This window comes from Periplaneta americana, chromosome 7 (genome assembly GCF_040183065.1).
Source record: "Periplaneta americana isolate PAMFEO1 chromosome 7, P.americana_PAMFEO1_priV1, whole genome shotgun sequence".
Lineage (NCBI taxonomy): Eukaryota > Metazoa > Arthropoda > Insecta > Blattodea > Blattidae > Periplaneta > Periplaneta americana.
In genome coordinates, this window is record NC_091123.1 from 135894061 (window position 1) to 135917266 (window position 23206).

The 23206-nt window shown below is 37.1% G+C and overlaps 1 protein-coding gene across 6 annotated transcripts in view; it reads right to left on the reverse strand.

The window, feature by feature from the left end:
* yki (Transcriptional coactivator yki) overlaps positions 1-23206 on the reverse strand; it is a 455672-nt gene that overhangs the window by 116219 nt on the left and 316247 nt on the right. For all 6 annotated transcript variants that reach the window (XM_069831330.1, XM_069831328.1, XM_069831329.1 and 3 more), the window contains exon 2: positions 13159-13313. In XM_069831330.1, the coding sequence (XP_069687431.1) occupies positions 13159-13313 (155 nt within the window). The remainder of the gene's footprint in view (positions 1-13158; positions 13314-23206) is intronic.

Genomic DNA, 23206 nt, shown 5'->3' on the forward strand with positions numbered 1-23206 from the left:
GGACCGACGTATTTCAACCAATCATGACTGTTTATCCTACAATTTTTATCACCTCCTTAGCATTTGTTTCTTTCTTTCACAACATTGTATTTTCAATAATTGTACCTTTTAAAATGATTCATGTTTATTTCATCATCCTTAATTAAAACTCTTCTATCATTTATCTTGTTTATATTATATAGGTTATGTTATAGCTTCTACTGTATGAGATGGATAATCACGTATCAGAGATTGTTTAATATTATATTGATAAATGAAGTAGAATGCAATAATTGTTTTAATAAAAATGAAATTGAATCAACAAAGACTTCTTGATTAGTAATCGTCCATAGAGTTCAATTAAGATTGTATAGTTGGCACAACCGATAATAAGAAAACAGCACATCATAACACACTACTGCCATCCAGCAGAATATTTGTAATGATGATATGGTACAATAATACATTTCCAAGACAGTTTAGTATTTTAGTAAGTCAATTAATATTTTATTGTATTAGGGTATTTCATTTCTTCTAATCTTGATATACTTTCTTCTAATCGTGTAATAGCCAATTAAATTCCACTCGAGTTTTGATTTTCTCTAGACAATTTAAAACCTCTAGCGAGATTACTGTAGATAAAAACTATACTATTTTCTACTCTGAATTTTTAGGGGAGAGGAGGTAAATCTTGACTCCCTTACCACTCTCCCTCGTTCTTGTGACACTGCCAGGACACAGTGAAAAATCCGAAAGTCTAATTATGATTATAGATTAATTATTCAGGCAAACCGTAGCCCAGTTTAATTGATTATCTTAATTGATACATCAAATATTCATATGTATGAGGTCTCGCCCACCTCATTGAATATTACATGACTAATATGAATTAGTCTATTGTATTATTACTATTAAATACGAGAAAAATTCGTACCGGCACCGGGAATCGAACCCAGGACCTCTCAGCAAGGCCGGCGCCGTGGATCGTGTCCCGGCATGGCTCAGTTGGCTCAGCGCGCAGAGCTGAGAGGTCCTGGGTTCGATTCCCAGTGCCGGTACGAATTTTTCTCGTATTTAATAGTAATATCTTAATTGAATAATGAATACCACAAAAATTCATCACATTAACGGACATCAAAATTAAAACACAAATCGATCAGTACGCAATAACGAGGGACTGTATCTCAAAGAAGAAGGCGTCATCTGTAAGTTATAGTCCGCCACTGCCATAACTTATCAGTTATCACATGTGCAGACGTGACTGTTGCAGTAACACAACGATTATGTCGCTTCCAATCGTCAGCTCGAACGCCACGTGACACAAACCGGTGTTGTTTACATGAGGTTTCATTCATATCCTGAACAAATAATGTAGCAGTCTTTATTATTAAAAAAGAACACACTTCACTAAACACGAATATGTATAACTAGTCATGTTTTGTTGTGGAGGCCTGGTTCAGGACATCGCAGAGTGGGGGTGACTGTGGAGCATTGGTGAAATAATGATAATGGAGAGAGGCAAAGGAAAAACCCCGAAGAAAAAACCCTCGCGCCCGCTTTGACTAACCCAAATTCCTTTGTAACCCTGACGGGGATCAAAGCCGAATCGCCACCGTGGAAGGCAGAGAAGCTAACCACTCGGACAAGGGCGAGAATAATATTAACAGGGCCTGGATTTTGATGACAAATCTTTTAACTGATGCATCATAGACATTGCTAGCTTCTACATAAATCGCTAACTTGTACTCTTGGTTTCACAAGTAAAGAACCTTCGTTGCAGGGTTGGGTTCAAGAAGCCATAAATCTGACTGACACGCTCCCCCAATTAGTGAAACTGTGGACAAAGATACCGCCAGGAGACCGCCTAGAATGCTGTGTTGTGAATTTTCCATTTTTGAAAGAATCCAACCAGTTGCAAAAGAAAATACATTTAAAGAGTCCAGTCAAGAGCAAACGTGGCAACAGCTTCCCCTAACTGGCCTGTCAATCACTGTCATCTGTGTAGAAGTGGTGTGAGGCCAGGGTTCTTTACTTGTGGAGCCGAGAGTACATAAAACTCCATCATGGCCCCAAGATTGTCATTTTAGGTTTTTAATTTCAGGTTTTTTCTTTTATTTTACGTCATTATTTTGCAATTTTCATGCATTTACATCCCAGATCACATATATAACAGATTGCTCACCCCTATGTTAAAATCGGTAGCACTTTGAAGAGAACAACCGCCAGGATCGCTACCCGTCCGCCGAAAACGAACACGAGATGGCAATACAGTCGCTAATGCAATTCAAATGGGAGTTATGACGTCACTCCTTATGTAACAACTAGATGGCAGCATAGTAAACCTGACAAAAATTGTTACCGTCAAAGCCTATAAGGCCGAGCAATCTGGGTATATATGATCTAGGATTTACATTCAGCAATTAACATACTATACTTCAATATTATTGGAACAATGAATAAGTACGGTGAAGGTTGGTAATATTGTGAGTTATTTTTGAGAATTTATTACAATTTTACTGAGCGAGAGGAAGACCGGTTTTTTGCGTCAACGTATTAAGGGAATGTTCGTGGAAAAGTTTCTGCACAAAACCGGTCTTTCTCTCGCTCAGTAAAATACTAAAATTGTAATAAATTCTCAAAAAGAACTATCACAATATTACCAACCTTTATAAATACTGAAACATCAGAAGTTTCACTGTTATCGAATTGAGACATAAAAGTAATTTTGTATACCCTTTAGCTGCATTCTTGGGAAATCCATTGCTGATACTGTCAAATCTCGTTTTAACAAAGCCAGTTTAACGAATTCGTCAGTGCAACGAAAAAAAAAATGTATTCCCCTGCCTTACCCGCATAACGTTCCATGTTAAATTATTTCAATTGTACGAACGTCGATATTATGAAAATTTCACCACAAAGAAAATAAAAATCCCCCCTTCATGATACATATGATCATTACAACGAAGTGGTCTAACACCAACTTATCAATTTTAGGAGCCATAGAAATGTTCACTTCAGCATGGAGAAGCTTATCCACAACTGCTATAATGAATTGCTGGCGGAAGTCCGGAATTTTGTCAGTGATTGAAGAAAAAAAGAATAGCCTGCAAATAACATTGAAGAGTTGGACCCAAAACTCTGGAGACAGATATGTGAGAAGAATAACACACCTACAGACGTGAAACCAGATTTCACTGATATCGACAGTGCAGCCACTGTTGTGTAATGCAAGAAGAAGGTGGTGTGAATCAAAGTGATGAAGAATCTATATGTAGTGACAATGATCCATGTGTTGTGGGTCCCTATCACCACGGCATGGTGCGTCCTCAGGTTGCGGATAGAGAAGACGGCCTCCAGATATGGAGGATATCTGCGAATATAATGAATAAGCTGGTCGCGTACAGCCGATGAGGGGTGGTCCCTCACCTTGGGATTTGGGGAAGGGCTAACAACCCATCACCGTAAAAAAAAAGCTTGTTACGAAACCCCTAAATAAGCCTCAGAATGAGACTGATTCTCTGGCACGACCACAGCAAAGGAATAAGATTATGAGATTTGGTACTTGGAATGTTAGAAGTCTATATAGAAGAGGAGGGGGTAACATTGGTTGAAGTAGGAAATATACAGCATTCTACAGCTTGAATAACGAACGATAGCTTCACCTCCTTAATCAATACACACTGCAATAGTATTATTAAGGAGACTGGAGCAGTCGTTCGTCATTTAACCTATAGAATGCTGTATATTTCCTACTTCAATCAATCAGAAAGCCTCTATTTTCCTTATCCACGCGGACTGGAATCTCACACAAAATAAACAACAACAGTTGTGGTGGATTCTTTCCAACCGACTACTTTTAACCCCATAATTGGCATATTGCTATGTCGGTCTAATTTTGAAATCGATTATATTAGGTTGGTGCATAAGTTCGTAGCGTTTTTGTTTCGGGTGTTGGTACTGCGGTTGCTATGGGTTTATTTATCGATTGTCCTTTTTTTTATTTCAAGTTCAATTGTTTACATATTAAAGTTTTCATTTTTGCAGATAGTGAGGGGAGCCGTGGACACTAGAAAATGGAGTGACAAGTGGGGAAAATAAAACTTTTCCGACATATTCTTCTTTTTGAGTTCAGTAGAGGGGCGAAAGCAGCGGAGGCGGCCAGAAACATTTGCGCCCTATACGGAGACAATGCTATCGGAGAGAGCACGACAAGAAAATGGTTTTCTCGTTTTAAGGAGGGTCGTTTTGACATTAGTGACACTCCACGTTCAGGAATACCTTCGGGGTTTGATGAAGACCGTTTAAACACATTAATCCGCAATGATCCACGTCAGTGTAACCGAGAACTGTATCATTCCACCATCGTGTGACATTTGCATTCAATGGCAAGGTTTAAAAATCAAGTGTATGGGTATCGCATGCTCTAAGCCAAAACCACAGAAATCAGCATCTTTCCTTGCTCGTCATTGATTGGCTCGTGAATAACATCGAACATTCCTATCCAATATCATTACAGGTGACGAGAATTTGTGTCTTTATGCTAATATAAGGAAAAGAAAGGAATGGGTAAGCCCGAACAAAAAGCAATTCCCCGTACAAAGACCAGCGCGCATCCACAAAAGATAATGTTATGCATCTGGTGAAACTGCGAGAGTGTGCTGCTACTACGAATTGCTTCCTCGAGGTGTAACCATCACTGCAGACATTTATTACAAAACACAATCCAGGAGTTGGGTTGGGAAGTCATTCCGCACCCACCTTATTCACCTGACTTTGCGGCCTCAGATTTTCACCTTTTCCGCTCTTTATCGAACAACGCTCAAGAAACTTCCTTTCCGGATGAAAATGTTTGGCTTGACGACTTCTTTAACTCAAAACCATGCGATTTCTACAGGCGTGGAATCGAAAATCCAGCGTTGGCAGACTTTTGTAAATAGTGAAGGAGAATATATTGTTGTTGATGATTAACTTTTCCCTCATATCTGATGTGTTTAATAAACTTAAGAAAAAACGCTACGAACTTATACACCAACTCAATACATTAAATTGTTATTCCAAGAAACGTTTCAATTAATTTTTGTTCACTCACGACTATACTTCGTTCCATAATGTGTGACAAGAGATATAAACATTGCCGGCAGAGGAGGAGAGAAGTATAATAGCTATTCAACCAATGGCAAAGGTCCCGTTTCACGCTCATCTTAAAGTTAGGTGGACTGAAGCGTTCTAACTCCACCCAACTTCAAGACAAGACAGTGTGGAATGAGACCTCTGCCATTGGTTGAATAGCAATACTTCTCTCCTCCTATGCCGGAAATTTTTACTTTTCCTGTCAGACATTATGGAACGAAGTATAGCAGCCCGAGCAGCTTCAATGGCTACTGGAACTTGGTCGCACAAATACCCTAAGAACAATACTGCACAGCGGACATTGTGGGGGGGGGGGGAACTTTTACAGATTTTTTAACATAGTCGTGGATAATAATAATAATAATAATAATAATAATAATAATAATAACTTAATAATAATAATAATAGAAAGGCCTCTTTTAATCAAGAATTTGAACCTTTTAACACTAGACAGCCAAACATTACAGTAAATAATTCCGAAAATGGCCAGAAGTCCTTCTGTCAACCGAGGATAAGAAAAAACCACATAATTCAAAAGAGTAGGCATTCGAGCTTATAACACTGGTCAACAATGAAAATGTTTCTTGCTCAAAAATAGCTAATTCTTATGTATTTCCACCTGCTGAATTCAAAAATCACCACAAAAATGACATATTAGCTCTTGCTTTGTAGATAAAGTGACATTTCATTGTTTAGAGTCAACATTTTCAGTTTGGGGGAAATTTGGGGGAAATTTTGTTTTGGGAGTCGGCACACCTGTCAAATAACAAAACACAAATATTCTTCAGCTGTTTCTAAGTTACAAACACAGGTATTGTTGCTGTCACTGTGAATTTCATATTGTTTCTGCTGTAATTATTGCAGAATTTCTGGTTTGGAAGTGTTTTTAAAGCGTAAAATTTGTAAAAATGCCACGAAAATTGTGTGTTTGAAGTAGAAAATGAAGACAGTGTGGAACAAGAAGAAGAACCCAACAAGCCTTCCACATCCCAGGACCCTGATTTTGAGGAAAAAAGATGATAAACCGCACAGACTGAGTCAAGCGGAATTGAATGATCTCATTAGAGACCTTGACCTGTCAAAGGAGAAGGCAGAAATTCTAGAGTCTAGACTACAGCAATGGAATCTTCTCGAACGTGATGTCAAGGTCTCGTAGTACAGACAACGTCACAGGGATCTGCTTCCCTTTTTTTTTTTTTTAGAAGAAAAACAATCTTGTTTGCTGCGACATAAGTGGCTTGATGAAATGTTTGAATTTAAACCATGATCCAATTGAATGGAAGTTATTCATAGACTCCTCCAAACTTAGTTTGAAAGCTGTAATACTTTACAATGGCAACCGTCTTCCTTCTATTCCTGTTGGTCATGGAGTTCACATGAAGGAGATTTATGCAAATATGACAGCCCTCTTTGACTCAATCGAATATCATGAACACAAGTGGAAAATCTGTGGTGATCTAAAACTCATTGCTGTACTCTTAGCAATGCAACTGGGGTACACAAAAAATTGCTGCTTTTTATGTATGTGGGACAGCAGTGATAGGAAATCAATTATATTCAAGCAGACTGGCCTGCAAGAAATCATAACCCTAGCGAGAAAAATGTTGTTGCCGAGCCTCTCGTGGTCCCAAAAGATGTTCTTCTTCCACCCCTGCATATTAAGCTGGGTTTGATAAAATATTTTGTCATACGTATGAACCAAGAAGGACAGGCCTTTAAGTACGTAACAGAGAAATTTCCGAAATTAAGTGATGCCAAAGTCAAGGAAGGCATTTTTGTCGGGCAACAAATTCGAGAACTTGTAAAGGATCCTGCATTTGACCAAGTATTGGCGGGGAATGAAAAGAAAGTTTGAGAAGCCTTCAAGGGAGTTGTTCATGGATTTTTAGGCAACAAAAGAGATGATAACTACACTCAGTTGGTGACGGTGCTCCTGCAAAAATACCATCAACTCGGATGCAAAATGTCCCTTAAAATCCATTTTCTCCACTCCCACCTAGACTTTTTCCCTCCTAGTTGTGGAGCTTTCAGTGATGAACACGGAGGAAGTTTCCATCACGATATTTCTGTTATGGAACAAAGATATCAGGGCCGCTGGAATGAAACAATGCTTGCAGATTATTGCTGTCTTTGCGTAGGGATGCTCCGGAACTCACTTACAAGAGGCAAGCTAAAAGACGACGATTTCATGAAGCCACACATGATTCTCTTCAGACCCAACCATCTGCCAGGTATTCTTCCATAAATTTAGAACTCTTAGAATGTAATTGCCATTAAAAAAAATAAATGCACTTTCAATGTTGTTGGCATATGTAATTAAAATGTATCGTTTTCTCTTAATCCGTTAAACTGAAATACTTCCACCTATTGTGTATCACAGAAACTAGAGCTAAGAAAAAATTTTCATTGTCATATTCGTTTTTCTCAACCCAAAATTAGTAAGAATTGGCTCATGAAGTGCAAGAAACTTTCAAAAAAATTTTTTTTTGTTGGCCAGTGTAATTAAATTACAGTTAACAATGTCTCTGGAAATTACAAGTACAGAAGCACTATCCAAGTTACAACGTGCAGTTACTGGAAGGCATCACACAATCAACGATGAGGAAAATATGCCAGATTTCACAAGAGAATATTATTACATGCAATTTTATCCTTGACATTATAAAATGAGGAAATAGTAAAAGAATATCCTTGTGCGAATTCAACATGCATTTATTGTATATTTTCCCATGTTCAGTATTGGGATGTATTGTTCATATCTGGGTGTGACATATTCATTAGATTATCGGACAGAATACACGACCGACTATCAGAGCCGAAAAACTGTTTTTCCTGACACCCCTGATCATTTCTGAGCCATAGTGGATCAAGTCACCAAAGCATTGCATCAATTAACATCACAATTGCTTATATTTTATAAATCTAGAATTTGAGATTGGAGCAATAAAATTATTGCTAGTCAAATCAGATAATCCACTAGAGCAAGTTAACTTAAGTCCTATTATCTCAAAACTACGTCTCATGCACTTCATCTACTTTAGCTCTGAACGCCTCATATGTGATCAGGGCTGGCACTGACAATCAAAACCCTGGGACATCACAGTGGTGGTGACACGACTTTTTAAGGTTTACAAATCAAAATGACATACAACCGAAGAGAAATGCATCCGTCTACTATCCTGGAGAACTTTTGCACACTGTGAAATGTCTGCTATAATATTGTTACTGAGGTTACGCATTCCTGTATTAACTCCTGATGTTACTGCTCAGTTGGTGATGCACTGTCAACCAGGAACTTCTATAAAATAATAGGCTACTGTTGTCGTCACTGGTCTAATGATATACTAGTCGATGGATCTGAGATGAGCAGATTCCAACTCAGACCAGGACAATGAAAAATTGGCAGATCCATAATATTTACTTAGAATTAGGTGTGGGTGCGATCATCTGTTGACAGATGCATAGCTTTACTGTGCATCTTTACCTACAATTACGTACGGGTATTACAAAAGTTTAAAAAGGCGGAAACAAGAAGAGAAAGAGGACCACAATGAGAACATGGGAATATAAGAAGAACTGAGTAAATACAAGGAGAAGATATGGGGAACAAGGAGAATAAATGGAGAACAAGGGGAATACAAGGCGAAGAAACAGAATGGAAAGACAAGGAGAACAAGGGGAATACAAGGAAACCAAGAGTAATACAAAGGAAACATGGGAAATACAAGAAAAACAAGGCGAATACAAGGAAAACACAGAAAAATACAATAAGCACATGGAGAAGACATAAAGATCAAGGAACATACAAGGAAAAGAAGAGATAAGGAGAAAAAGAGAAGACAAAAACATACAGAGAAGAAGGGAAACACAAGGAGAACAAGGGGAACATAGAGAGAACAAGGGGAACATAAGGAGAACACACGGAGAACTAGGAGAACACAAAGAAAACAAGGGGAACACAAGGAGATCAAGGGGAACACGTGGAGAACAAGGGGAACACAGGGAGAACAAGGAGAAAAGGGGAACACACGGAGAACATGGGGAACGCAAGAAGAACAGAACACAGGGAGAACAGGGGTAACGAAAAGAGGTGAACAAGGGGACTATAAGGAGAACGAGGGGAACACAAGCAGAACAAGAGAAACACACTATGAACATGATGGAATGCGCTGAAAACAAATGTGAGAAAAGAGCTTGTAAAGTTTGCATGGAATTCAAATTCAAGTGTGCAACCATTTACATGTGGCGTAATTTTAATGCTTCCAAGAGCAGCAGATTGCTACTTAATTTTTCACAAAAAAAAACGTAAGACGCGATTTTTTAATTGACAATAACGTTTAATTTCGTGAAAAAGTGATTTAGAACGTAACAATGAAATTTCATCTCTCCTGAAGATTAAAATACGATCGTATAAGAGTCAAAACGAATAAACGAAAAATGCAAATCCAAAATAAATTAACACGAAAAGTACACCTAAATGAATTTTGCCACCTCAGAAAAAAAAAAAAGTGTGAAAATCGCATAGGTACCTGCGAAATGTATAAAAGAAGTTTCACTGTACTTAGAATCTTGTTTGTATTTTCTTTCTACCATTGCACTACTTTCGCCATTTAACATTACCGACTTTGAAACCTGGCGTAATAATGAAATGTCCTTAAATGTAGAACTACTACTAGGTAGAGTTTAAGATTTCCGTGTTTTCATTGTATCAGTGGCTGACTGCGGTACATGTTGAAAGCTTGCAGCAAGAAAGCTGATGCAAAATGAAAGTAAAAGGCGACGGCACATCACACAACTTTCACTGTGCATAATATATTAATGCTATTGTAACCAATCTCGAAAGTTTATGTCATCTATGTTATATATTCTGTTACGGGGCCTGACTTCTGATATGGTTGACAAAGATGTCGATGACCTGGCAAGATTAATTTATTTAACATCAATTACTTCACAAGTTAGGCCGTGTGACCCGTTCCATCCTGCCTCTTATAATGGTTTTCAAAAAATACTCGTTCACAATCGAAAAAATGTTCTGGTCAAATGGCAAACACAGAGAATGATCACCGCTTAAAACACCATGGGGAATCATCGTGGTCGTTGTCATCGTCATCATAATTATGGCTAAAAAATCTATAAACTATAAATCGTCAAAATATACCCTAAAGTATGGCATATAGAACCTTATACTGTGAATTTGGCCTAGTGTGGAAAGAGTTCTTTTAGTGTTTAATATTTACACTAATAACACAGGCATGCGGTGAAAAAACGTTTAAACAATTTTAGATCTCCTTTATGTATTTGTGTGTGCTGTAGCCAGAAATGTCATAAAGAATGACACATCACGCACCATTTTTAAACAAAACTATATTTTATGTTTTATAGTGTTAATATATTGGTGATTTTGCTATATTAACGATGCAAATTGCAAACCGAAGTTGCAGGGCCCCAAATTTCTCATAGTGTTAAAATACGCAAAAACTATTTTATTCTCCAATAGGCTAAGCCAAGATTAGATTGATGTGAGACACGTATTCATTCATTCATTCATTCATTCATTCATTCATTCATTCGTGTATTTATTTATTTATTTATTTATTTATTTATTTTAGCTAGTAAGCGAAGTGAGTACAAATTCAAAATTATACAACAAAAATGTTTCTAGTCATTACAGTGTAAGATTAGTATCTGTTTCAAATTCTACAACAAATTCTACTACAAAATTTATTCAACAATGGAAGTGTGGGAAGTTTTGGTTCTTGTGAGTTTCAGATACAACGTTAACTGTGGGTTACCCTTTCAACAAATGACGTAGGATATGAATAACTTTCTATTAGCGTAATGTTTAAGTTATGTTTCTTACTAAGAGGTTATCGTAATTTTTATAATAGGAGTTTTTAAAAAGGCCGTACATATTATGTTATATCTAGCCTTCGGGCTAGGGGCACAGAGTAACCAGTATGAGGTTTATACGGAGTATAAATGACATCATGACCCGTGTGGAAGGGTGACTGCAAAAGCACAGGTGGGTCCGTAATGTGCATTACCGTTGTGTGTATTGCTGCTTGGCTGCGGTACGTGTAACAGGCTTCGGCGTAGGGACACCTGATTGAAGGTTACAACTCACGTTAATACTTTAATGGTAGAATTTATTGTCTACACTAGGAATGTACTGTATATACTGCATCTGTACAGGGTGAAATATATTTTGTGCCGTACTGTGACGGACTGTTTACATGTTGAGACACGAAGTAACGGCGCGCTCCATCTCCCAACCCACTCGACCAACATAAAACTATCGTCCGTGCGTTCTGAACTTCATGCGTTTCTGTGCCCAGGACCGAAGCCTGGTATATCCTATTCCATTTTGAAGATTTTTTTTCCTAAATGATTACAGATTCTCTTGAAATTAACGCCACCACCCTTCCTGTACTCATATTAGTTACATACCGTCGCTTCCTATAAAACCACTTTAAGCACCGACTATAACTATAGGATAACTTGTATGGAGTTTTATCGTTTTGTCATCAGTGAAAGCAGCAAGTGCTCAATTTCAAAAGACCGCAGCAACAGAAAAATTAAAGAGAAAATTCGTATTCGAGTATATAAAGTCTCTCCAGCCCATAAAATATGTATCCCTACATATCCAGATAATTCAACTTCAAAAGCTGGCAACCCTAGGTGAAATTGTATGTAAGATAAAGAAAATAATGACATAAATTCAACACACAACACTATTGTCAAAAGAAAGTACGTTTTATCAACAGTAATCTCACTAGACGTTTTGATTTATCTAGAGAAAATCAAAACTCGAGTGGGATTTAATTGACTATTACACGATTAGAAGAAAGTATATAAAGATTAGAAGTAACGAAGTACTCCAATACAATAAAATATTAATTGACTTACGAAAATACAACTGTCTTCAAATGTATTATTGTACCATCTCAACATTACAAATATTACGCTACATGCATGCTAGATGGCAGTAGTGTCTTTATACAGACACTGCAATGATTACTATTCAATAAATCTTAATATTAAACAATCTCTGATACGTGACTATCCATAATATCATATAGCAGAAGTTCTTTTTATCCTCTCAGAGCAGAAGCTATAACATAACCTAACTAATATACACAAGTGTTAGAAAAGTTTTAATTAACGACGATGACATAAAAAATAAACATGACTAATTTTAAAAGGAATCTTAATTACTGAATGTACAATTTTCAAATTTGAATGTGGTTGGTGGTTCAATTGATGTTATATTGGACGTGTGCGTAATAGAAGTGGAACTCGTTGATTTAGGCCTACATGGTGTATTCAACTTATTCAGAATTTCCGAATGAATAATTTTAAAAGGAATAATTATTGAATGTACAATTTTCAAATTTGAATGTGGTTGGTGGTTCAATTGATGTTATATTGGACGTGTGCGTAATAGAAGTGGAACTCGTTGATTTAGGCCTACATGGTGTATTCAACTTATTCAGAATTTCCGAATGAATAATTTTATTGAATGTACAATTTTCAAATTTGAATGTGGTTGGTGGTTCAATTGATGTTATATTGGACGTGTGCATAATAGAAGTGGAACTCGTTGATTTAGGCCTACATGGTGTTTTCAACTTATTCAGGATTTCCGAATGGTGCTCTTCATTTATTTGTAAATCGGATATCAGAAGATGCATAGGTATGATCAGTGATTTTTATTAATTCTTGTTCTTGAATGCCAATGCGAGTCATATTTGAAACTGCTGTGCATCGACTGGAGTGGTTTGTAATTTTATATATATTTTTGACGTCCAGACCAGCGCAGTTTCAAATGTTGGCAAACAAAGAAACAAATGCTAGGGACGCGATAAAATTAAACAAATGCTAGGGACGCGATAAAATTGTGCGATAATCAGCCATGATTGGCTGAAATACGTCCTTTCGTACCGTTTTATTGGTCAAAAGTAGTATGACGTAGTAAGAGTGTAATAGTCCTAATAATTTTGTGTTATATGTGTGCATTCATTTAGGTTAACAGTGAATGAACATTTTTACCTTGTGGCTGAGGCGATGAGGAGGAGTGTGGAGATCCGGCAACATTGCTGATGAGGTCTGCTGACGTCTGTTGTTGCTGCTGCTGTTGTGATTGCGCAACCTGCGCCGCTAGTGTTTTGCGTGGGTCTTCCCACGTTGTGGTCCTGGTTAAATGGCTGCAACAATACAGAAACAATTTAGTATCTTAATTAAGACAAGCAAATATTATACAAGTGTTTCTTAATCAGTATAATTTTCAATGGAAAAAAATGTTGCAAACAAATTTTCAAATTGTACTTCTATATCTTTTATCATCACCACATTATTACCAGATAATAATTATTGAATCGCTGATGGTACTCCTATTTTTAGAAAACACGGCAAACAATAACCTGAAAACTACTTCTCATGATGATATTTGGACCCAAACTACATAATGGAACATGGCAAATTAGATACAATCATAAACTATTTACTAAATATCCGGTATATATAGAACTAGAGATGAAAAAAACTGCCGCTCTCGCTCGCTGTGTTCGCTGCATTTGTCTCTCGAGTCTCGTCTCGTCATTCTCGTGCGCTTTGAGTATCGCTCATCATTCTCGAAATAGCATTTGGTCGGCGTGGAAAGATTTCGTAACTTTGAATAACATACATCATTGAAATAAATAACATTATAAATGCTTAAATGAGACAAAAAGACAAAACAGAACAATATCTTAGTTATCAAAATGTCCTGGTTCTGTTATATGATATTACCTATGGTTATATAAATAAAAAAAAAAACAATTCTAAAATAAATTTGCATTTCTAAGAAACATAAAACATAACGTTAATATCTTTTTACTTGAGATTGCACACTTGATCTTAAATATATGAAAAGAAAATTCCTAGCCTTTTAATAATGGCCTAGTGATTAAATAAAGATTGGGGAAAGGATTATCATACACTGAAAGGTATAGATGATGTTCCAAATAGACTACTTGATTGTTTATACATATACACAGTTACCAAAGTAGATAAAAGTTCAGTCAGATATAAACAACTGTGGCGATTCAAGGCCGCTCGACGTTCGGGACTTCGAGAGCGATCTATCTCGACGTCTCGAAACACTCACAAGCAGTCTTTACGTCAACGACGCGACGTATACAACACTGTCGCTGCAAATTTCTGGCTTTGCGGGCGCTTATAGTCTTGCTTTCTCGATCGTTGTTCATCTCTATATAGAACCCTATTTCACCCGTTGGTATATTATGGTTATAAATTTAACAATTTAGGATATAGGCCTATAAGTTATTTGATTAGTACCGGCACATTACAATTTAGCAAATGCATTATTCACAAAAGACGAAAAATGCCTACATCTATACATATTTAAAATATACAGTTAAGTGGGCTAAATAGTCAAAGTGGATCTTATTCAAATATGACTTCAATATGTACCTTTCATACAAGAATAAGAAGCAGTCGACAGAAGATATCTGACAGAGTGGTTTTCTTCTCCACATTTACAATTGGCATTATTTACAATGCAAAATCTCTTAAGATATTAGGCAAATTTTCCAAAAATTGTGTTAGAATAAAATTTAGTTGTAGGTACTTAGAAGATCATTTATCTTGTACTGTTGGAAAAAATAGATCTATTGTAGTAGGCAAGGCTACTTCCCTTTTCACTCTGTCGCCAATTTAGATTCCATTTTTGAAGAATATATTTTCGTATTTGGTTCTTTACAAAGGAAAAGAGGGTTTAATGCGTAACAAATGTGGAGATTTGAGTCAGACGCCTTATAAAATGATACAGAATTATCCAACATACGTATTAAGTGACTCCAATGGGCTGGTAATATCGCAAGAATAGAAAATCAACGAATCTCCAACAAAGTATTTGATGGATACATTGAGGGGAAAAGTCGACCTGGTTGGCGGAATTGGTATAGCGCTGGCCGTAAGTGTGCTTAAATGTGACAGGCTCATGTAAGTAGATTTACCGGCATGTAAAAGAACTCCTGCGAGACAAAATTCCGGCACACCGGCGGCGCTGATATAACCTCGGCAGTTGCAAGCGTCGTTAAATAAAACATAACATTAATTCATGGGAAAATGCCAGTTGGAAGTCCACGTGACCGATGCGATGGGAAGAAATGATACAGAAAGATTAAGCCGACTTGATCCATATAAGAAACTGCAACCGCAAGGAACATGAAGAATTTGGAAAAGAAAAATAAGGGAGGTCATGGTCCTAAAGTGCAAGAAACAGGGAGAATTTTGAAGAGAAAAATAAGGGAGGTCATGGTCCTAAAGCGCAAGAAACAGGGAGAATTTTGAAGAGAAAAATAAGGGAGGTCATGGTCCTAAAGCGCAAGAAACAGGGAGAATTTTGAAGAGAAAAATAAGGGAGGTCAAGGTCCTAAAGCGCAAGAAACAGGGAGAATTTTGAAGAGAAAAATAAGGGAGGTCATGGTCCTAAAGCGCAAAAAACAGGGAGAATTTTGAAAAGAAAAATAAGGGAGGTCATGGTCCTAAAGCGCAAGAAACAGGGAGAATTTTGAAGAGAAAAATAAGGAAGGTCATGGTCCTAAAGCGCAAGAAACAGGGAGAATTTTGAAGAGAAAAATGAGGGAGGTCATGGTCCTAAAACGCAAGAAACAGGGAGAATTTTGAAGAGAAAAATAAGGGAGGTCATGGTCCTAAAACGCAAGAAACAGGGAGAATTTTGAAGAGAAAAATAAGGGAGGTCATGGTCCTAAAGCGCAAGAAACAGGGAGAATTTTGAAGAGAAAAATAAGGGAGGTCATGGTCCTAAAGCGCAAGAAACAGGGAGAATTTTGAAGAGAAAAATAAGGGAGGTCATGGTCCTAAAACACAAGAAACAGGGAGAATTTGGAAGAGAAAAATAAGGGAGGTCATCGTCCCAAAACGGGCCGAAGCATCATAGGATGATGATATATCAAAACTGACAACGTTAACTATCATTTTTCTTACTTACAATGTTTCCAAGGTGCAATTTATTTACAAGAGAAACGATTATCAATTTAATTCAAGCATTTTCAATTGAAATAGTCTATGTATGTATGTATGTATGTATGTATGTATGTATGTATGTATGTATGTATGTATGTATTTAACGCATATCCTAATGTAATTCTGTAAAGAAAATTTCTTATCCCGTGCACATACTAAACACATAAAGAGCAGTGTTGTCTCCTGCCACGGAGGTGTCAGATGGTTGTCAACAGATCGTGAATGTATGGCTCAGTGACAGATTTTTGGCATTAGAAATCTGGACACTATAAATATGTTTAGAAAATATTATTTATTTCTTAACAACCACTTCAACTCGCAGCTAATTAGTCGACTGTGGACAGTTGTATAGTAACAACGGAAAAATGTACGTGACGCATCTGTTTCAATGACATGATTCGACAGTCTGTTTTTTGTTATAAATAACACGAAAAATACCACAGTCTCTGAACATAAATTTAGGTTATTCTGTAACAGAGAGAAAAAAAATAGGGGAGGGGGTGGAGTGTAACTTGAAACTTTGTCCAATGACACTTTCTGATTTCTATGCCCTGTTAGAGATTCGAAATCTCGCACAAAATAAAAATGTCACAAACTCGCCGATTTAGTCATTTTTATTCTCAAACAATACTATACTTCGTTCCATAATTTTTAATAGGAGATGCCGGCAGAGGAGGAGAGAAGCACTGTTCTCCAACCAGGAGATTAACAGTGAAAGGAATGTGCTTACCATGCGCTCTCCTGCATATGTTATTTCCTGTATGGAGAGATTAAAAGACCAGAGGATTAACCGTGATCTAATTTTGTAACTAGGGTAGTATAAATATGTGTGTATCAGTGTTATCGTTTGCGCTGTGAGAGTTAGCCAATTGAGATGTGTACCCACGTGTGTGACCTTATGACATCTTATGACATCAACATTCATACACAGCATTACCCCGTTCCGTCTCATTCCCCTGAGACTTTCTCCTGGTTGGAGTACAGCATAATTGCTTTAATAGCAATACCAATGGCAGAGGTCTCATTCCACGCTTGACTTGAAGTTGGGCGATCTGAAGCGTTCTACCCCCGCCCAAACTTCAAGGCAAGCGTGGAATGAGACCTCTGCAATTGGTTGAATAGCAGTTATACTTCTCTTCTTCTCTGCCGGCAATGTTTACATCCCCAGTCAGACATTATGGAACGAAGTATAGACATCTGGATGGATGCTTTCCAAAACTAAAAAATTATCTCTCGGAAAAGCCCCCGCAAAGGGAATATCTCGAAGTTTTATCCATACTGCACTCAAGCGAGTGTACAGTAGAGGAGCCAAGATCTGTCCTGTGACCATATCATGTGCTGTGGCTATATCACCAATGGGTATGGAGGCGAAAAACAGATTTTAGTCTGAGATGAACTTCCGTATCGGTAGATTCATGTAATATTAACCGTCATTAATTAAACTCTCCTGAGCTTATTCTATCACCTCTCGCACAGCTCACATGTCAAGTCTCATCTCCTCATGATTTCAGTCGAGCTCGTAAACAAGAAAGACACCGTACGACATGGTGGCATGACTGGCATGCATGTTGTGACCACCCAAGACTTTATGACTCTCTCTCTCTCTCTCTCTCTCTTTCTAGCGCCGTTTTAGGACGCAATATGGACATGAACTTGTAACACGAAAAGCATCCGGCTGTTACAACAAACTGACAACTACAGGAAATCTCTTTCTTACTTTCAGTGACTTTGAATATCTTTCACCCGGAGATTTAATAATAATAATAATAATAATAATAATAATAATAATAATAATAATAATAATAATAATAATCATCATCATCCTTGTATGTATTGGGCCTAGTGGCCCGTTACGGTCTCTTGCCAACGCTTGAACAGTCTGCCCAAGGATCTCTTGCCCACAGGATGGTAATTTAAAATTAATAATAATAATAATAATAATAATAATAATAATAATAATCATCATCATCATCATTCTTGCATGTATTGGGCCTAGTGGCCCGTTACGGTCTCTTGCCAACGCTTGAACAGTCTGCCCAAGGATCTCTTGCCCACAGGATGGTAATTTAAAATTAATAATAATAATAATAATAATAATAATAATAATAATAATAAGCGCAAGACCATAAAACCTAGTCCTATCAGACAACTGGTGACGTAACGTCCACATGCCTCAGCAGAGGTGAACGATCACATAACCACTGCAGAGTTAATGTGTGATTATCTGGATCACAATGATCCCCACAAGATAACTGACTCGCGGAACCGATCAGGAACATCCTATAAAACTAACAAAAAACTTAGCATCGTAGAGGAATCTTTCGATTAATATCCCCCTTGTACATTTACGATTTTCTAGTAACTATTTTACGGACTACGATTTAAAGAACTCAATCCTCTAGTCCTCGACAAGAAAATTGCACAAGTTTTTTTTTATCCTTGTTCTTAAACCTTTCTTAGGAGTGACATTTACGCGATATTTCAAGTCGAGGAGGAAAAGCAAAAGGAGAAGAAAGGATTGGGAGGGGGAAAAGAGGAAAAGTGACAGGGTATTTGAGGAAATTCCTGTGATTGCATGTGAATCTGTACAGGAATTAGGATGAAGGAATTATGATAAATATATACAATTTTCTGTAAATGTTTGTGTATAATGAACGTAATGAAATAGGCTGTCAGTAACAGTCAATAATAATAATAATAATAATAATAATAATAATAATAATAATAATAATAATAATAATAATAATAATAATGTTTATGTAATGCCGATCTTGTATAAACTATCTACAGTTATGTCTGCATTGTACATGCGTCTTTGTCGCGTCTATGTTGGAACATAACTGATCATAATAAACTCATCAAACCAGATTATGTATATATGTGGACACCAGTTCTGCATAGGAATGTATTCCTTCACATTGTTGAGTTTATCGTCTATGACGTACAAGTTTCCAAGGCAACCAAAATCGAAAGATGTCTGTATAATTTCCGTTCCACCAAATCCTTCCATTTTTCCTATTAATGTAACCTTTTCAATCTCAATTTCGGAAAATATTCAATTATATTCGGAAAAAGTGTATACAATTTCGGAGAAAGTAATGTCAGTTCCGGAAATAGTAATATTATAAAGTTCGAAACATGTAAAGTTACTTTCAGAAAAAACAAAATTGGATTTTGGAAAAGATAAATGTAATTTCGAAAATGTTTTCTTTTATTTGGAATAATATTGCATTAAATTAGATGTAATTGCACTAAATTAATATAAATTGTGATAATCGCGACAATTCTTGTTGTCATGTAAACGAATATTGTCAATAAACGTTGTTCCATGAATGACTGTGTAGCTACAATATTTCTGTTCTCTTGGGAGAATACAGAGAATCGATATTATTTTAATATGCATGTAATAAAATTTTATATCTATATATATATATATATATATATATATATATATATTTTTTTTTTTTTTTTTTTCTTACCATATGACTGAAAAATTGAGAAAAACCCTTCAAATCCTAAACTGACTTCCTTGCTTTCTCTGTTTCCTCACTTTGGGTTTTATGCAAGAAACTTTTCCACGAACATTCCCTTAATACGTTGACGTGAAAAACCGATCTTCCTCTCGCTCAATAAAATTGTCTTAAAAAGAACTATTACAATATTACTCATATCACAATATTACCAACCTTCACCCTATGCTTGAATCACAGCCTTCATAGACATCACGGTACAGCACTGAATTAAAAAGGCAGTGTCCTAATGCCGTTTCATTACGAGTTATGTGGAAAAGATAAGGGCCTAAAAATTACTTACTTACTTACAAATGGCTTTTAAGGAACCCGAAGGTTCATTGCCGCCCTCACATAAGCCCGCCAGCGGTCCCTATCCTGTGCAAGATTAATCCAGTCTCTATCATCATACCCCACCTCCCTCAAATCCATTTTAATATTATCCTCCCAATTACAATATTTAAAAAGTATAAAAAAGATACCGAAGTACCAATGTCAATTTTGAAGGTTAAGATATTGTTCTACATTTTACTTCCACAGCATCTTCACATTTCAAGCTTCAATTGTGATGTCTCTATCGCTTGGTCCGAAGGGTTGTGGGTTCGAGTCCCGCCTCGGGCATGGGTGTTGTGTTTGTATTAGTGTAAGTAAAACAAAGAAAACAAATGAAAAACGAAAACAGAAAACAAAGATAACTTTGGTAAACGGCCTCTGGCCGGTCTAAATTAAAAAAATAAATGAAATAAAATAAAAATTGCAAATGAGGCATACATGTTCTGTAATGTAGCTTACAAAGCAAGCATTTTCGTTTACTAGCTACTAAGAACTTCATTCCTATGCACTATGCAGGTTTGGATCATGACTTCTGACATCACATCCGGCTATTTAATCAACCATCTAGTTTACTTCAGCTGTAAATGTAGCTTTGAGACACGGATTCATATTACATTTTCCGCAATTCAGGTTAGCAATACCGAAATTAAGTTTATTTTTTTTAATGTGAATTAAATATTTCCGAAATTGAGGTTAGCTTTTCCCAAATTATAATTTGCAGAATAACTGGATAATATGCACGGTACACCAACGTCGACAGTCGACGTTGCTCGCTGGCCACTAGTCACCGCGCCGTACCGAGTAGTGCCGAACGAAAGGTAATCCGAATGGTGGTAGTAAAATTCGCGATTATATTTTTAAGTAATTCACTCCATTAGACAAGTGCAAGGTTTATGCAGTACAACGGCGGTGTTTTGAACGCACCAAAACAAAATGCAGATGCAGTAATATCAAAAAGTAGGTTATCATACCGAAATGAAGGGGGGAGGGGGAGGTGTATTTTAGGGAATATCTTTAAAATGAAGAAAGTAAATTTCCTGTTAATGTTCGGCAAAGTGTTAAGTACGTAATTATGACCGCGTTGCCGTTTTATTTGTGGTCTATAGAAAATAATTCGCTTTTATGAAGAAAATTTCTAGCGACCATGAAATTATTCACCACTTTCATCATATTATTGTCATGAATATTACGAAACAAAAACTATCATAAGGGCCATGACTGATAGGATCATCTTTGCTGTCTATGTATGCGCGGACTTGGTTAATAAAAACCTGAAATTACTGGGAGATAGCACCACTGTTACCGACAATATGTGTATGCGTAAATATTGCGAGTAGATTACATGTCTTAGATGAGGGGCTCGCGACAGGAACAGTTTTGCTGTGTCGAATGTGCGGACCTCTCATGCAGTGGCAGCGTGATCCTTACTTGAATTTATTTTCGTGTGTGCATTCCAGAACAAATCAAGAAGATTGCTTCTTCCTCCGGTTACACATCTTGCATATACGAAGGTTACAACTCACATTAATACTTTAATAGTAGACATTTATTGTCTACACTAGGAATGTACTGTATATACTGCATCTGTATATATATTTTGTGCCGTATTGTGACGGACTGTTTACATGTTGGGACACGAAGTAACGGCGCGCTCCATCTCCCACTCCACTCGACCAACACAACACTAACGTCCGTGCGTTCTGAACTTCATACGTTTCTGTGCCCAGGACCGAAACCTGGTTATATTTTATTCCATTTTGAAGATTTTTTTTTTTTCTAAATTATTACAGATTCTCCAGCTTAGCGTAATTTGCTTTTCCGAAATGGAGATTAGATTTCCCGAAAATGAGGTTAAATAGGTATAGTTCGAATACACACGTTACACGTCAAGAGGACGAATAGGCAGACGAACAAAGAGAGTAATGGTTGAAAAGAGAAGAGCAAGACGTGGATAAAGTAAAGAGAAAAGATTAGTATCCACATCTTGCTCTTTTCTTTTCAACCTTTACTCTCTTTGTCCGTCTGCCTACTCGTCCTCTTGACGTGTAACGTATGTATTCGAGCTATAGGCTACCTATTTAACCTAATTTTTGGGAAATCTAATCTCCATTTCGGAAAAGCAAATTATGCTAAGCTGGAGAATTTCCTATGGTAGCTTTGAACCGTACCGTTACGGTTACAACCAAATTTAACTAAATACACGATGTCGCCAACTTAAGAACATGACATTGGTCTGTGGCGTCATTAGGAGAATTTTTTTTCTCTCTACCTTCTTCGTTCTGAAATTAGTAATAAAAACACATTGAGAGATTGAAATACGGCAAAATGTTTAACAGATGAATGAATGAATGAATGAATGAATGAATGAATGAATGAATGAATGAATGAATGAATGAAAGGTGAAAAGGTACGAGGAAACATGTCCTTGCGAAGGAAATTGGGACTGAGAGGAGGCGTCTATGTGAGCTCCAAGCCTGTTCGCCACTCGTCTCACTCTGATTTTCGCCTACGATGGTGATGACGAAGACGACGACGATGATAATGATGCCGATGATGAACTTGGTAGCTTCACTACGAAAGTGAGTACATTTCGTAAGTTTCTGATTGTCGGTAATGAGACGGGCGACGCCTTCGCGGTAATTAGAATTGGGCGAGTGACAGAGCCGTGTCCGTCTGACAAATCTCGCTGCAAGCCGTCATCACCTCTGGCAGCCTTTTACTCATTTAAGCAGGAGCGGGAGCCAAGCAAGGCAGCGCAGGAAGTTGGCCGCCCAAACAGGTCGTCCGGTTCCACCGCCGCATGTAAAAATACGCGGCCGGAACTGCAAAATGGAAAACGAAGCACTCCACTTCCTGTCCTTCACTGTTATGGTCCACTTCAAGCCAGTGTTGCCAACAATTGTCACCTCAAAGTCGCCAAATAAGTTGTCAAATGTCGCTAAATAGTCGCTAAATTCAATTTACAAGTATAAAAAGGCGTATCTAAAGAAATGGATAGGATTAACAATAGCAAAAATGTATCGTAACTTTTATAGATATAAATGATCCATATCATCCTCTGCTAGACGACAACAGACTCATCTAAACTGGAATACTAGATGGACGACATGCACAACCGGATCACAGCCCAAGAGACACTTAGGGTCGTATTCATAGACATTCTTAAAGCGGGCTTTCGGTGGATGATCAGCGAACTAAGGTTTTTC